At 41.2% G+C, this 18,261-nt stretch overlaps 1 protein-coding gene across 1 annotated transcript; it reads right to left on the reverse strand.

Moving 5' to 3' along the window:
* Positions 1 to 2,289: 2,289 nt before the first annotated feature.
* On the reverse strand, positions 2,290 to 10,171 carry bmp16 (bone morphogenetic protein 16). Its single transcript, XM_085380766.1, has 3 exons — positions 9,638 to 10,171; positions 4,497 to 4,858; positions 2,290 to 3,609 (listed from the first exon to the last, which is right to left on the reverse strand). Exons 2-3 carry the CDS (start codon positions 4,849 to 4,851, stop codon positions 2,546 to 2,548), a joined length of 1,419 nt encoding a protein of 472 aa, XP_085236892.1. The 5' UTR covers positions 4,852 to 4,858; positions 9,638 to 10,171; the 3' UTR covers positions 2,290 to 2,545.
* Positions 10,172 to 18,261: the final 8,090 nt, after the last annotated feature.

Genomic DNA, 18,261 nt, shown 5'->3' on the forward strand with positions numbered 1-18,261 from the left:
CATGAAATAAAAGAGGCCAGAGGTTATCGTCCAACCACTGCATGAGTGATGACGTGTTACAGCACATGCTGAAATGCACTGGCAGTAACCCAGAGTGTTATTCGGTACAATGCACATCTCTCTCTCTCTCTCTCTCTCTCTCTCTCTCTCTCTCATGCGCACACACACACACACACACACACACACACACACACACACACACACACACACACACACACACACACACACACACACCTACCTGTGCACTCCTGACAGGTGTTGAAAGATGAAATATACAGGGGAAATGGGTTTATAGAGTTCCGGCTGTATGCTCTGGACAGTTACCACCAATGCACTGCTTCACACCCAGTACGCATGTGCAAAATTGGTAAGGTAGGGTTAGGTCCAGATATCTGTGACTTCTTTTTGACGCCTCAACACACTTATTTAATACACATATTGCCATGCCTGCACACATATCTACTTCTAAAGATGTAATGCATACATCGGTAGTGGTATTTGGTAATGGAATGTTTTAAATGCATAGGAAATCAGCACAATCTGAAATCTCATCCTGTTCTCTTCTGTGGAGGCAGGACTGTGAAAATTAAAGATATTACATCTGAGAGCCTGGATTGCTGTAGGAGATATTGACAGGAGTAGGCACAGATTTTTATATTTCTGTTATCAAGAAATGGATCAAAGAGGAAATACTTATATCAAGGCAATGAAAACATGAAAAGAGATCTAAAAACAAATGATAAAGATTCAACTAGCTTAAGGGGGATGCGTTGTTTTAAGGCAGGGTCCTCCAGTTAAAAACGCAACAATGCTGTTCAGTTAGTCTGAACCCCTCCATTCAATCCTTCTCGCGACCTCCATTGATACATGTGATCAAAAGCATGTGTGTGGTGTTCTTGTTTTCCTGAAACAGTCAGAAGAAATTTCCTCTTTTGTTTAAATTTGAAACCAGTCACAGTGTCATATCGTGCTCTCTGTGGGTTTCCTCTTTCTGCTCCAAGTGACTGAAGAAGAATATATATATTAAAGATATTTCATGCATTTGGGCTCCCGAAAAGGAAAAAATAAAAGTCTCCCAACAGTTGTGCTGTTTGCTCTGTTTATTAGAGGTATATTGTCAAACATTTTACAAGCTCTTGCTTAAATGTTTCCATTTAGAGAGAAGAATGCAACACTGAAACATTTACCAAGCTCAGCAGAGAACACACTTATAGCCCCTGTTTGAAAGGCACTAAAGTCCCTGTTTTAATATCAGTCATCCTTTTTTTAAAAAAACATCTTGACACATGCAGACACAACTAGCTAAGACACCTGTTGTTACACACGTCAGTAGCTACAATACACAGAGCTTACAATTGGCTTGTTAGTTGAGCTTTTGTAGGCCACACCACTTACGTCTGCTATTGTGTGTTGTACACTTAAAAGTGTTCAATGATAACATGAGAAGTAACACAGACTGTTAATTCAATACACTGAACATTTGCATGGATGTAAAGCTACCTTAAGTCACTTCATTTGGATTGCAGACTTTTAATATGCTGTATGCTCTATTGAGTGCAGGTATCTTAAATATGTTAAAGATTAAATACACCATATTGCAGCTATTTAAATAGATAACGTGTCTTTTAAGTTAGAATCAGGATTCAGTGGATTTATATATAATCACAAGACAACTATCACTGGATTTCCTCAGTCTGCAAAATAAATTTACAAAAAAAGTCTCTTTTATTTAAATAATAATGTTAATAGTACATTCAAATAATAGCATAATAGTTCCTCAGCATTATTGTTGTGGTTTTTAAATAGCTTGACGAAGGAGTGTTTGTGAAGGGGTGTATTATTTTATTACCTTTCATAAAAACATATGAACCCTTCTTCCCAGTTCAAATACTGCAGAAACAACGCCATCTCAAAGTCTGGATGCCACACTGGTGCCATCGTCATATTGCTAATGCTGCCGATCATCAGTAAGTCCATCAGAACAGTAAAGAACTGTGTAAACCCTGCTCTAAAAAAAGCTAAGCACATATGCATGTGCCTGTCAGACAGTTTTTGTCAAAGCTAGATGTGTAGCAAACATGAATATACACTTCTGCTGTAATAGCAACCAGTTGGTCGATGATGTGCACTGTTGCATTGTAGCTAAATGGGAGAAATTAAATGACAGAGCACTTGTTCCTCTCCTTTTTAGTCGTGTGTGTGTGTGTGTGTGTGTGTGTGTGTGTGTGTGTGTATATATATATATATATATGTATATATATATATATATATATAATATATATATATATATATATATATATATATATATATATATATATATATATATATATATATATATATATATATATATATTTATATTGTTGGTTTCTCTCTCATCCCTTTCCCAATCTCTCACTCATCCTTGGTATGTTGCTACATTTGTCTCTGTCACTCAGTCTGAAATTAGTTGACTTATAGGGTCTCTTCTTGCCTTCTCTCATCTCTTTTCATGCTTCTGTTGCTTCTGTATTCCCACCGACCACGTGAGTTTGTCACTTGGAGCTCACTACCGACAGCCGCAGCCCTCCACAACCATGTCCTGATAATTTTTCAGCACAACTCGGTCTTGAGAGTCCAGGTAGAGCAGGGCGATGGGACTGAGAGAGGTTGGGACGCAGCAGGCCCGGGGCACTGCTCCATTCACAGAGTTTACCAGAGTTTGCACCATGGCGTGGCTTGAGGAGTTCATGTGGTCAGCCAAAGGAAAGCGACACTCACCCAGGCAGAAGAAGGCGTCGTAGCCACTGGGTGCAATGATCCACTTTTCCCAGCCCACGTCATTGAAATCTACATATAGTGGATGGCGGCGGCACCTGTTGCGGGAAAGGCGCTTCAGTTTTGCAGAACGACCACCGTTTCTTTTCACCCTTCCACGTTCGCTCCAATTGATTCCTCCTTTGTCATCCGCCCAGCTCGGCACAGTATACCCCATTTTTTTGTCCCTTCCCCAGATTTGGTTTCTATTGAGATCCTTGTTTTTATTCTTGACCCTCGCCTTTGCTCCTTTTCTCCTCTGGCCATTACCAGGGTTTCTTCTGCCATGTTTGACTAAAGCCTGTCCACGGCCATCATGACTGTAAGTAACCAAGAGGGGTCTCTCTTGGGCCCAGCTGTGATCGTCTTGTCCCACAGATCTGCATACCCTCAGGTGTGCCTCTTTTGATTTCTCTGTCCCCTCACTTGCAGCAGAAGAGAGGGTCTGCTCAGGAAGTGAGGTGGTGTTGTTTTCAGGTCTGACCTCCAGGAGGAATCCTAGGCTGCCAGTCCCAGCATGGGCCTTATGTAGGAGTTCTGCACTAAGACTAAAAGCCTCCCAGAAACCACTTGTTTTATAACTACGGAGGCCATTGGTGAGTAACCTTGTTTCCAGCAGAGTGGGCTCAGGGTCCTCATGGTGCTCAGTGAGGTATAGGTTTAGTCTGTGGGGTCCAGGACCCAGAGCTGCTTCGTCACTGCGACGGAGGCGGAGCTCAGCAGAGAGCACACTCTCATCTTGAGGGATGGAAGAGATATTGAAGGAAATGTGCACTCTGGTATGATCCTCTGCACCAAGACTGTTTCCAAGGGGCTCTAAGTGGAAGAGTGACAAAGCAATATAACACTTTAGTAAGACTTTATTTAAGCAATAGCAGGAAAATTGTCAGACTATATAGCGTAGTCAGCAAATAATTTAACATTGTTGTTTTTTTAAAGAAACTTAATTTTAAAAAAATGAAATCTATATCAGATAGATTTTTTTAAAAGAAATTTACATTACATTTACATTATACATTAACCTATAACACTAAAAGCCTTATAGTTACAGCACGTGGGTTAGTTCCTTTATGGATTTTCCTCACAAAAATGCAACATTAACTAATGTCATCCTCTGTATTATCAAATAATTGTACTGGCAAAAGTTGGGAATTCCTTCAGTGGTGCTACAGGATTACCTGAGCCTTCAGATTAGATTAAATGACTGTGTGTGCTCCTCCTTTGTCATTTTCTTAGTTTGGAGCAAACATGTCTGACAGGAATATGCAGTGTTAACTCACTGATGGTTCACTGATAATGAACCATTATCGCAGGTCTGCATTTATTCTAGCTTGTTTGTGCTGAAATAAGGGCAACTGGGAGGCAAATATGATGGCCAGGATAGGCCCAAAAGCAAATGTTTCCCTGGTGAACAGGTTAATCCAACTATGATGAGAAGAGTCCCGAGTCTATATTTTATCTTAGTCTAAATCTGATCTCATACATGTTTTGAAAAAAACTTACTACACTTATCTCGTTTGATAGTGTAGTATCTTATTTTGACTGTTCAAAACTGACATACAAAGACTTGCAAAGGTGTGTTACTGCCATAAAGGTTCAAAGCTAGAATCAGCTCAAACAGATAATTCATATATCATGAATCTAGTTTGACATCAAGAGGAATCACCTGACTACGTGCCATCTAATTGTGTAAGTAAGCTTACCATTGTGGTGGAAGCTGCGTATAGTGTTGGCCTCCTGGATGTGCTGACTGGGGAAATTAAATGAAGGGTCCTCTACTAGATGGTACTGCTGCTGGTGGAAGTGGTAAAGATCCACGAGGTACCGTGGCACTGGCACTCCAGGCCTTGGGTCAGGCTGAGACTGCAGCCCCAGTCGGCTCAAAAGGAGACTCTGGATGGTCTGAGCCAGACCGGGATCCCGGAGTGACGGTGACAAAGCGGAAGGTGTGGGGTGCACCCTGCCATGATCGATCTCGCTGGTGTCTCCACCCTGGCGACCAGACGAGGCATGAGGTAGCAGCAGGACCATGAGGAGCAGGAGGTTAGGAGGGAACATGGTGGACCTGGAGGGAGATGCGCAGGTGAGGAGAGGTAATAAGGTAGAGAACAGAACAGGAAGAGGAAGTGGAAGAAGAAAGGAACGCATACAAAGTAACCTAAACATCAAAGAAAAAAAATTGCGACTTCAGGTCATGCACCACTCTGTCCTTCCTTCTGTGTGTTTTAAATAAGAATTTAAATCATATGACATAATGACACAATATAAAGTATTGCTTGAAATCTGCAAAAGAGATAGCCCCAGAGAGATGCTTCTGGACTCTGTATATTATGCTTATGTCTTCTCCTTCCTGCACACTAGTTTCTCATCAGTCTTCAGCCTTCATGTGGCATATGTTCAAGAAATTTACCATTCACATGTCCATAAGAAGTTGTTTGCTTGCTACTCCTGGTTGTAGAAACAGTGCTACTTTGTTTTTTCTTTGTTAATTTATTGCAGGCTTCTTCCCCTAGAGATCCATTTATCTCACAGGACACCTAAGCAGCAGTAATTAAACAGTCTCGATCTGTAATTTAATCATGCTGCATGTTTGTGTGTGCTCTACTCTAGTAGTGCTGTTTGTGTGTGTGTGTGGATGCCTGTGATGTGTTTGGTATTTACAGAGACCTGATAGAGTGACATGTAGCCAGATTTTTTTCTTCCTTTTTTTTTTTCAAATGACTTGAGAAAATACTTATTTAAGAATTAAGTAGCTTTTTAAAAATATTTTTTATTTGAGGTCTAATTTAATTAACCCCTTAATTATAGGAAGATTAAAGATGTATCTCAGGCATCAAATAGCAGACCTAAATGCTCAGTTTAGTCTGATGTCAGGGTAAATTCTGGTATTTTAATTACAAAAAACAAAAAAAATAGTGCCGCAATAAGTGCTCACTGACTGTAAGCCAGCTGAATAATTGGACTTCATGTCTTCTACAGTGATGTGATCAAAACAAATGAAAGCTTTTAATGTCACAGTTTTGAAAAATATGAGCTTTGGGGCAGCATTACTAGTAATGCCACTGCAAATCAATCAAAACAAATCTGCATTAGTTAAATCATGAATTCAAGGCTGCCGTCATGCACAGAGGTATCCACCACACAATTACAATTGTGTTGTTTTATTTTGCAAATAAAACAAAAAGAAAAGAAAGACAAGAAATGGGACATCCGTAATCTCCCTAGAGTTTAGATGTGCATGCACTGGCATGCTCTGCTCAGCACACACGTTGTATTCCCAACGTTGGGTCATCCACAGTTAGATTCATTTGCACCTGCACAGCCCAGCTGCATGTAACCTCCCTATTTCTTCCATATTCCTGCCTGCTTCACTCACTTACTGCACATACAAATGGGTGAAAAGATTATATTCGCAGTCACTAATTTGACTTGAAACCCACAGATGCTGCAAGAGCACTCTTTTAGCTACACTTGATTGTGTTGGCAGGGCATTCAGTGCTGGAACGCGATCACAGACAGGGGTCACACAAATACTACTGCGACCCGGCCAACACCCTACATCTCTGTAGTATGAGTGTTAATAAGTGAGTGAATAATTGCAAAGCAGCAAGGTAATGGCTAGCTTGACCTGAAAAGGAGCTGAGATGTTAAAGGGTCAGTGCAAAGGTGCAAAACTTGTTTACCAGGCAGAAAAGAAAAATCTGCACTGCAAATCAGATGAACTGCTGCACAGTAAAGAAGAACAGAACAATAAACCCCATCTGCATCTAAATTTATGTCTTTTGCAGGACTTTAAGTTTGGCTTTATCTTTTTTCTCGTCCAAGTGCTCACCTATCTCTCGCTCATTCTCGCTTCTATCTCTTTATCTCTCGCCTGTAAGGGACAGAGAATCGATTAGGGCCTCTACAGCGAGATAACAGAGGAGTTTATGACTGAGTAAACACATAATGACGCTGTAATGACAGCTAATCTTACCACGCTGTCAGAAAAAAGGTTAAAAGGAGGTCACAGGTGTGAAGGTGTGTATTTTTTATGTATATGTGACTGTGGGTATGTGTACTGTGTGTGGTACGTGGCTCAAAGGGCAAGCCTGGGAAAATAAGCCACCTCTAGCGTGGGATTGTTGCTAGCTGGCCATTAAACACCACACCCAGTGCTGTTTCACCTGAGGCAACGCAGCAGAGGACAATTACAGATTAGGAACTGCCGGACAACCTCTCCCATATATTGTGGAGGCTTGTAAAGCAGATTAAGGACAACAACACCACATCTCTCCTGTACTTTCCTCACCTACAAAACCACCCTGAGGTACAAAGGTTAGGTTGTCACACAGAAGGGTGTGTCACAGCTGCAGCGAGGAAGAGGAACAGGGGCAAAAACAGAGAAAGAAGTTTGGAAACAGTGTCCTACACTGCTTTTCAGGCTCTTTGTTTCCTCCCTGGGTGTCTGCCTTATGAATGGTTCAATCCACTTTCAAGGGAGGGCAAAGAGCATCCAGACTTAATTTAGATGTTTTATGTGTTCTGTGCATCTGAGTGGGTGGCACCCAGATGTCAGCTCATTCAAGTTGGCTAGAAAAACTGACATTTTTATGATTACATTCCCCAGTTCCTTATTTTATCTCTGACTTGTTTATACCTTTCCTCTGGCTTAAACAATGAAATGTTCTGGAAGGATAAATGAGGAGAGCCGTATAATGAAGGGGGTCAGGGATAAGGCGAAATGAAAGGTATGGAGTTCAACAGCCGTGTTTGTGTGTCTTTCCCCTCTGTGCTCAGCCTATGAGACTTATTATATGTGACCTGACCTCATGAGCAGACAGCTGAGTGACCCTGGCATGCGGCGGACGAGTGTGGCTGCTGGTCTGCCCCGCGTCTTTCTGAACTCACTGATTAAAACCTCTGACCTCTGACATCCGTTTCTCTTTCTGCCCCTCTTTTTATCTGTTTATTTCAAACTCTGCTCCCTTTCCCCTTCCTCCTTCCTCCTTGCATTCCTTGAACTTTGTCCTTTTGTTGTCATACACCACCGTATATAACCCTGTTTTACTTTTCTTTAAGCACAGTCCCTCATGTCCCCTTCAAACCATCTTTTTTTCCTTTATTCTCTTACATCTTTTGTTCTTCCCTGTTAAAATGTCACTTTTCATGCTTTTCTGCATCACCTTCCCATTTTCCTATGGACTTTCTCCCACTCCATCTCCCCCATTAGTTCCGCTCTTTTTTTCCTAGGTCTTAAAATGAATGGTGTTTTTGCGGAAGAGTGCGGCAGACTGTTGCCGGGCCAGGGGGCCGGAGTGTCACCACAGCCGGCTGATTTATCCACTGCCGCTGTCTTCATGTTACGCCTGGTCCCTCAACTTTCCCTTCCTGTTGTTCTTCCCGTGTTTCTTTTCCTAAATTCCTCCTCTCACTCTCCCTGATTTCTCTCCCCCCCTTCCAAGCTCTCATTTTTCTATGCTGCCGTCCCATTCTTTCAGAACACGATACGTGCAGCGTACATGCCACAGGGTTCATTTTCAGGCTCTGAGCTAACTCATTTTCTTGAAACTGTGCCATGTCGGATAGCCTCATGGGTCCAGATATGATGTGCAGTGTGCATATACACACCTGGGATCACTTCTGAGGATACATCTGTACTGGCTAACACTTTTTCCCCCCATTAAAATGTATAAAGTGAACATACAGTCACTATAATTAAATGTGAGGTTAAGCCTGTACCATACTCCCCATACTTAACTCATCATTAATGGTTTACTCTGGGCTGTGGAGTTAATACATAATGGGGGTGGGGTGAAAAATGTCCAAAACAGTTGCAGTTGTGGCTCTACTTTCTGAGGCGTAACAGATGAAATCATTAGAACAATATTCCAGGTAGGCTGCTGTAGAGTTTTATTGGAATCTATTAGAACAGCACTCTAATTCATCCCAGCTGGACTGATTAGTTGGTTAATGACCCAGGCGTCCATTTCTGCTCTACACATACAGAACATACACGCACTTGGATACAAATGTGTCCGAGCACAGAGCACCACAGAGCTTAAACACAGGCTAACAGCCAGGCAGAGTGAACCTAACACGGAAAAAAACTTGCCAATATATGTAACAGTGAAGGGTTGTAAAAATGTGAGACAACTTTGATATAGATTTAGAGTTAGCTCGAAAACACACTGTTTCCACAGCTTAACTGTAAATTGCTTTTTCTGGCTGGTCACATCTACATGCACATGCCTACGTGCACTGTTTTTTTTGGCTTAAGTCTCAATTGTGAGGTAGAACAGAGCATCAGTAGTTCAGCATGTATTCACAGCTTGTCTCTTTCATCCTCTGTTCCTCAGCCCGGGATGCTGCACAGAGATCTCACAAGTGCATTGTGGTTAACAGGAGGCCCTACTGAGGCACAACACTGTAACAGCATCAGTGGAAATACTGACATATCTAACCCATGACTGCTGAAAGCTCAGAGACTGCCCTCGTTGTGCGTCTGACAGCTAAACCGATGTGAAATACAGAACAAAAACACACCTCTGCTTTTCACATTAAAGCTGCTGAGCAATAACACTGAGGGCCAATTCATACTTCGCATGTTGCATAGCGTTGGCGAGTTACGTCATGCTCTTTGAACCCATAATGGGCACATTATTCTCAGACAAGTTGCTTACCTGACAAGAGGTAGATTGAGCAATACAGTGGGCCAGCAGTGTATTCATATACACGAGTGTGTTTTTCCCAGCGGAGACTAATGGTTTCAGCAGTGCAGTTCCTGTGGCCTGTGGTTTGACAGACAGATCTATGCATGTGTGTGTGAGAGACAGAGACAGAGGGACAGGGATGTAGTACTCACGTCCAGGTGTAGTGGGATGTATGCAGAGTCCATGGTTTATCCTTGAGCTCCAGTGTTACGATCCCTCGGCTCTCACTCCCGCTCCTTTGGACAGAATGGAGAAAGTGGACTGTTTACCTCTGTCTCTTTACCTCTCTCAGAGAAGCCAGTGCATGTCTTTCCTATGTCTCTTATGCAAATGTACTGTAGGTAAAGTTGCTTGCTCCATGCTTCTCTCCCTGTCTACTCCCTCGCTCAGCTCCTCATCCTGTTGTCAGTGTCAGATAAGCAAACTCTTAAAAAACATCCACTAGCTTCCCCTCTGCCTGCCTGACCTCTGCTAGTAGGCAACTCCCTTTTCTCTGTCGCCTACACTTCCACCCTTAGTTGTTTAAGACAGACTGGTACCGCTGCTAGAAGTTGCAAGAGGAAAATGTCTGTCTGTCTGTACTGTATCACAGGCAACAACTCCTTCTTGTTCCTAAACCTTACTATGTCTCTCTGCTTTCCTCTCCACTCTGTTCCTCCCTTTTGTATCTCCTCCCCCTTCCCTCTCTCTCTTTTCTTGCTCACATACATACACCTACACACACGCTCTCTCTCTCTCTGTCTCTCTCTCACACACGCACACACACTTTTTCCTTCTAGTGTCCAGCTGGTAAACCCAATTTAACTCTAAATGACTTTCCTGACCACTCAGATTCTCTCAAATAGTGATGTCACTAAGATCGGCCCTAGTACATTTACAGGCTGTTATCTCTCTTTCTCATACACACACAGAAACACGTACACACATACACACCCATACACACACAAACACATGAGCATGAAAACTTAGAGATATGATAATGTGCACGCCATCACAGTAAATAACATCAAAAGAAACATACACATTTAAATGCACAAAACACACACAAATAAATAAATGAAACATGTTCAAGAGGGACTTTAAAGTCAGCACACACATGCAGACTAACTGTTTTCCTCCTTTACCAAACTCACCTGCGGCGTTTCGTTGGCAACATTTGAATTTTTCCGCCAACATGCTCGCAGACAGTCTCTCCATCATTATAAATACGAGGCCTCATTACTCTGAATGAGAGCGAACGGATTCGGGTACAAGACAAAAAGCTATGAATGGATGACTCATAAGAGCTTTCATGAAGTCACCAGAGCTGAGTGCCGTGATTGGATGAAAGTAAACATCGAGGGGAAAAAAAAGAAAAAGAAAGAGGCTGCACTTCTACACTACGCAAGGTGCATTCGTCCTTCCAGCACAGAGCGGGTGGCGGGTTGAATTTGTATTCATGGGGTGGACCCATGAGAAAACGTCTCTTTAGGATGCACCGTCTCACATATTAGATCTCATCTGGAGAATCACTTGCCCACGTTCCTGTGCTCCTCCTCTCTGTACCCTCCACTTGCTCTTCTAGTCCATTCTCGTATAACCCCCCCCCCAAAGAAAAAAAAAAGACTCATTCACAGACCTCATTCATCCCAAGGCTGTGTGACTGTCTCTGTTGCGCTGTTGCTTTTCTCTTGCAATACACACTGCTGTGATCGGAGCATTCAGTCAAAGTTTTTTGAGGTTCGGGATGGTTTGTAGTGAAAGAATCTTTGACCTGTGAAAGAAGAGATTACATAATGTGAGAGATATATTTATGTCCTGTTTGGTGCTTCTCACTACCACTATGCTCCTATTAGAAGCTGGAATGAAAACATTTGTACAAGCAGATCTTCCGTGGTTAGGTTCTTCTAACTCAACATGACCTCTGACCTCCATGAGGAGTGGTTTAATTGGTTTGATTGTGGATACAAAGGAACTTTTTGGCCTTTGCCACCTCTAAACAAATGTCAACTTCACTATCAGTCAGTGTGTAATTTCTTAGACTGACACAATTTCCTTCAATTTCACTTGGTTCTTGGGTCTGTTGTAGCAAAAAGATATTTGAGGGCACATTGGCTCAGATCCATGTTCTCCGAAAACGTTAGAGCACTTATGCAAATATGTGATGTCTTGATAAATCGAGCAGATATTTGAAGTTTACACAGCACCATTCTCGCATGAAAATATCTTAAAAGTTTATTTTGTGACCAGAAAGAGTAATATTTCAAACTCCGCCACTCTGTGTTCCTCCGCCGCAGCCTCCTTTGAGTTTTGGACGAAATGGATTCTGGGATATTGCATTTCGTCATTTCGAGCTGATTGGAGACCAAAACAGCCAATCAGATTTTTTTGCATCCAAGTCTGTGATTGGCTGGTTTTGTGGCACAAATATAACGGTATACAGAAAGAATTGAGCGCGCACAGGCAGAAATGTTGAGAGCGCAAGCAGCACATTGCGAGCAAGCGCAAGTGCAAAACCTGAGCGAGAGGGGCTGCTATTGTGTGTGTGTGTGTGTGTGTGTGTGTGTGTGTGTGTGTGTGTGTGTGTGTGTGTGTGTGTGTGTGTGTGTATAATAGCAAACACTGGAATACATAATTTGCACGCAGCAATGAATTTTGTTCACTCAAATTTAGCTTTTCTTCGCTCAAAATAAATTTCTCCTCAAAATGCAACACTTGCACCTGCAATTTTTCTTTACGTGCGCTCAGAATACTGGCACAAAAAATAACGCCATATCCACTCTGCTGTTGCAACAACTTATCTTATCTTATCTTATCTTGTCTTATCCCCTGGTCGCTGGCATCAGGTGAAATGTGTTTATTGGCAGATCATTTATATTTTGTTGGTCCGAGAAACCACAAAGTCCTCTTGATCAATCTGTTATCCTCTTGTATGCTATTCTATTTCACCCCACCTAAATCCTTATCTGCTATTCCAGTTACTTTACCTGTTGGTACTGATTGGTAAGCCAGTCTAATATTAAAACTGATGACCTACCTTACAAACAGCTGTTGTTTTTACTTAATTCAAGGTAAAATATGACAGTTATATCCTAATACTTATAACTCCTAAGTGCTATGTCTTGAAAAGTCTTCTTTTTTGGTGTACTTAGGAAGGCTCTTAATCTGGTACTTGAGATTAATAAAACATGTTGTAGTTGTGGCATATTGTCCTGGAGATCAAACTCAGAAGAAAAACAGAAAGAAAACATAAAGCACAGATTCACAGACCCTTAAATGCACCACTAGGGAGAGTCTCTTAAACCTTGCTGACCCACAGATGGGCCTCTCATTGCAGACTCTATAATTGAGGACAGCTTAAATTTAGGAGGAATGTGTATAAATGATGGAAAGGATATCAAGAATATCACCCATTAAAGAAAATACCACAGCAGTGAATGTTCCCTTCATCTGTGGTAGGTGTCATTTAGCTCAAGCTAATCAAGAATGTAAACAGGATCTTCTATATATAGGACACTTTAAGACAGAAAGGTGGCTTTAAAGACAATTTTTCAACATTAAAGTAATAGTTAGCCGCAGCTCTGGCTTCACTGAGCGCCTTCCTGAAATGAGCAGTAATCCCAGCCTCCAGCTTTCCCATCCTCTGGAAAAGCTGTCGGCTGCTGTCCCGCTGACTTCCGACGGGGGTGGAGAGAAACTTTTAAAGTAATACCTCACCGCCCTCTTAACAAGCCATCCATCCGTCCCTCATCCCAGTGTTCCCACCTCCATACTGCTCCATCCCTCCATGGACACAGAGTTTGAGGCCTCATCAGGAGAGGAGGGGGGAAGCGGGTATCTGGATTAATTCCCTGTTCAGCCACCCCTTCTCTTCTTCTCTTTTCTTTCACCAAATTGTCCAACATAATAACTTGTTGATTGGCATGATCATCGGTCCTTGGGTGGAAAGGAGAGCCTGGATGGAAAAGTTAACTTGGTGTCATAGTAATAGTAGTAAAAGCTGTAGACACACACATTTGTTTGTTTGTTTGTGTGTATTTTTTTCCATCCATCCATACAGTCTCTTTCGCTTATCCTTATCAAGGATGCTGGAACCTATTGCAGCTACTATAGGGCGAGAGGTGGAGTACACCCTGAGAGAGACAGACAGTCATTCACACCTATGGGCAATTTAGAATCACCAATTAACCTAAGCTCACTGCACGTCTTTGGACTGTGGGAGGAAGCTGGAGCACTTGGAGAAACCAAACAGACACGGGGAGAACATGCAAACTCCACACAGAAAGGCCCCGGCCAGATGGTGGAGTCAAACTCACGACCTTATTGCTGTGAGGAAACTGCTCACCACCATGCCACTGTGCTGTGTGTGGGTTTTTTTTGCATAGTAAATACTTCCCAGTTGATAACATGGGAATTTATGAGTCCTGTTATCCCATCAATAAAAGTCACGACAATCCACATTATCTGCTCAGCTAAACATCTGCTTGTTGAAGTTTTAAGGAAACTGACTGTTGATTTTCAAATTTTTTCACAACTGGATTATTTTTCACTTTTAATTGTTAATTTAATTGCCTAATTGTTGAGTTTACGATATAAAATTGTTAATTTTACATATTAAAATGAACAATTATTAATGTCCACAGCTTTTATGATGTTATTGCTGCTGTAACTTCATGTAGTCAGGATGATATTATTACATTAAACACCCTCAACGTCTTGTCATTGTCATAAAACGTGAAATCTGAGCTCAGATGTTTTTGTTGAAATGAGAAAATCAGTTTTATATGAAACAATTTAAACATGATCAATGTTTCAGTTAAATATGTTGTGAACTTGAATCGTCAACAGCAATCCCAGTCTAATGAGGTGTGTATTCAAATGCATGACTCACTGGCTGAAGGAAGAATAAAAGCATATGTCGTTTATTGGATTATTGAACCAAATAATGATTGGGTGACAAAAGTCCAAATAGAAATGAGCAGGTGGGAAGCATTAAGCCAAGCAGAAACTTAAATTAAATTAAATTTCCCATATAAATAATTATTTTATCCTCTGCTGAATTTGTTTGCTCACTTAGAAGGAAACAGTCTTTAATTTTTATGGTACTTTCATTTTAATGGAGAGAGACAGGACATTAATCATTACATAAAAGTTATAATTGAGTTTCATGTCATTGATTGAAACAAAAAACAACAGACAAAAACAAACTATTTGGTCCCCTACAACCCACCCAGAATTCTGGCTCCCAGTCAGTCAATTATAGATCCTCCAGATCTCAAGTCGTTATGTGTATGAAGCACACCCACCCACAGAATCAGTGTCTTCCATTTAAACCTCTCCAGCACCATGTGCAAGACCAAAGAGCCATCAGAGGATGTCAGTTGTAGACTTGCACAAGTCTGGAATCAATTGCACGACCATCAGCAAAGAGCTTGGTGAGAGGGTGACAGCTGTTGGTGTGGTTATTTGGACATGGATGAAATATAAAATCACTATCAGTTGCCCTCAGTTGCCCCAAAAGTCTCCAGTTCCTGGGAAAAGCTCCTTTGCTGAAATGCAGCTAATGCCATCTACTAGCTATCTACTCTACTGATAGTCATTATTTTTTCATCAATACTGGGCCAAATCTCCTTGTATAATGTAAAAACAATTGCTTTGGTTAAAATGACCAAGAGACCCACGCTGGTCTTTCTCTTCAGCATCAAGCGGACAAATGAAGTAACCCAAATGTTGTTTGTTGCCTGGAAAAGCAAATTTATCAAGAAATCTACTAGAGAATTTGGTTTACTTGTGAGGGATTGTGAGTTTTGGGAAATAGTTTTGAAGAAAGGATTAGAAAAGTAATACAGATTTACAGCTGTGGGAACAAGCCTTTTATTCTGGGCTTTGTTTAAAGCTTTGGACCTTGCACATGTTGATAAAACATATTAATCTACTTTAGCTGAAATTAATAAAACCATGTTTATGTGGGACAGTAGAACACATTTTCTGCAGCTGGGAAATGTTGGAAAGTCACACATTCCTCTGAGTAATCAATCCAGGCTATTAAATCCCCCAAATATAAACCTGTGCGAAAAGGAAAATCACTTTATTTTGAACCATGGAAACAGTTTAAAGGAACGAGTCTGACAGTTTACGGTATTGTACGTAAATGTTTTGTCGTGGTGCAGATGATGTGGAAAGCAGTTATAAAACTAAGCTGTTGTAAAAGTGAAAGCGGTGAAGTGACACTGACAGAACATCAAATTAATGTGAATTGTTGTTTATAGAAATTATGCAACAAACTCAGCTTTATCACTTAGTCATCTGGAGACTTTTTCCAAAATCCTTTGAAGAGCGTTGCTTTGAACAGAGTGAGGTATTAGGAAAAAAAAAAATCTTTTGGGAGATCTAACAGCCTCAATTTAAGATGCACCTTTGGTTTAAATGACATGATTTATTATAAATAACCTTTCTGACTTTTAAAACTATGCCGTTGAGTTTACATGGCTTTCTCTACTTCAATTTCAGACACAAACACACATTACAATACTGAAATAGCTTTCAGTATTGTAATGTGTATAGGAGTTTTCCTACTTTTCTTAAACCTTCCTTACTTCCAAAACACCAAAAATATGGAAGCTAAAAGTCGATGGACATTGGTGAGTATCTCAACTTGAAACTGCTTTGCATGATGAAATAAAGCTGTCTGACCAAACATAAATTTAGTCGCAATGCTTACTGTGATTTACCAGTGATAATAATGATAATGATCATCATAAAGGACAACAGATAGATTCCTCTGAAGATTAGACAATCAGCTTGGATATCGTCTCAGATGTTGATGATATTAAGCAGTGTCTTCCCCGGTATATATGGGAATAAACACACACGCACACACACACAAACTTCTTAAGAAGTTTTCTGCCATGTTGTGTTTGTCATGAACAGAAACCAGTTTTCAGACACTGAATGCTTCCAAACACTGCTGCTTCTGTGTTGGACAGATCCAATGGACAAATGAAACACAGGCCTTTGGGCCCAAGATGTGAGATGAGCTGGTCCTATCCTAGAAATAGGATATCTGCGTCTGTCATAACAGAGCCTTCCCACTCAAACCAGTGCTTGAGATTCCACCGGATGCACTCGGAAATATCTTAGAAGTGGATATCCACTATTTTAAGCTAAACGAATATGTCTAGTCTATTTCTGATGAAAGCCATGCCCCCAGCACAGAGCAGGAGATGAGCAGGATGGGGAGACGGGCACAGAAACAGAGAACATCCAGGAAAATTTCAAAATAAAAGACCCAATGTCTTTAGAGTAGAGTAAACGTTACTGCTTCTGTATCCAGTTTCCAGAGTTACATCTGCCACAAGAGATACAAAACAGACAAAATAGCACATAGAAGAGCTGTATGATGAAACACAGTGAGACACAGGATGGCTTTGAATAGAAAAGAAAGGACGAAAATGTGGTATAAGCTAAAACAAAGATATGCAAAAATTGCCAACAAGTTGAATGCTGAATATCAACCCCAAGTGAGTAGGTGACGAGTGTTTCACCGTTACACACTACAGTTTGTCATAATGAGACAGGCGTATAAAAGTTATAAGGTATGGCATGTAAACCTGTTCAAACTTCAGCAATAAGTGTACAAACTCGACAACACGATTAGAAGTGCTTAGATTGATAGTTTGATGTATCCAGTAAATCCTTAAGCACACTTCAGTGTTTTTAGATGCTGAGTGTGTTTTAGAGGGGAATGACCAAGAAAACCAGGATGATTTGTGAGTACTGCATGCTGGAAAGGACAAATGGATGTCAGAAAAAGAAGTGACGAGAAAGAGCATGGGGGACGAAGATGAGATTTCATTACCAGCTCATACGAAGGAATCCACTCAGCTGAAATGAGCACACATCCTGCCCGAATGTACACAGTCGCACACTGACAGACTATACACAGACACTGTCGCAAAAACAGAGTCTGACTCTTTTCATTCACCAGTAAAGAATTCCAGTGTGCGATAAGATTTCATTCTTTTGTTCTGAGCTCAGTGTTTTTAGTTAGACAGTGGGCCAGACGTGTGTGTGTGTGTCTGGACACCTTGTGTCACGTCTCCTGCCCACACTGAGTCAGTCAGACATACTTAGACTTCACCAGTAAAGACAACAGTGTTGCTAAAGGGGAAATCTGGACTTCACTAATTGTAAATCCAAGATTAAAAGTTGACTCAAAGATTCTGTGAAGTTGGTTTAGGAGATTAGGGTGGCAGAGAGCAGCAGTGGAGGAAGGTCTTAAATACTCATAATATACATGTACGACATATCGTACCTTTTCGGGAACAATACCTGCAACTGAGAACCTGGTCAGTTTTGCTTTTTATGCATTTTCACTGTTACTGTGCTAAATCCTTAGTACAATATATATTTTTATTTAGGCAGTATATTTTCATACTACAAATGTGTTTCTAACTAAAGGTCTCATCTGCTACAGATTTACAGAGTGAATTTTGCTCTATTAACTTTGTACATCCCTTAAATCAAATATATTATAACAGCATTCTTCCATCTGCAACAGACTGGTGACCCATTTAGGGTCCCACCTTTCAACATGTGGGAGCTGTGATATGCTACAGCTCATTTGTGACAATGAAATGAAAAATCAGAGCAAAATCCATCCATCCTTCCATCCATCCATCCATGTATCATGATGAAGAGCTTCGAGAGGCTCGTCATGAGGCACATTAAGACCCGGCTGCCACCTACACTGGACCCACTGCAGTTCGCCTATTAACTGGTCAACACATGACGCCAT

Source organism: Rhamphochromis longiceps, linkage group LG14 (assembly GCF_057381845.1).
Source record: "Rhamphochromis longiceps isolate RC_006_pf linkage group LG14, R_longiceps_female_GT1.1, whole genome shotgun sequence".
In the NCBI taxonomy this organism is placed as follows: Eukaryota; Metazoa; Chordata; class Actinopteri; order Cichliformes; family Cichlidae; genus Rhamphochromis; species Rhamphochromis longiceps.

Excerpts from the sequence above, each read along its gene's own strand:
- bmp16 (XM_085380766.1), bottom strand. The coding sequence starts at position 4,851 with ATGTTCCCTCCTAACCTCCTGCTCCTCATGGTCCTGCTGCTACCTCAT. Across the intron at positions 3,610-4,496 it reads ACGCAGCTTCCACCACAATG|AGCCCCTTGGAAACAGTCTT; the intron begins GTAAGCTTACTT and ends TCTTCCACTTAG.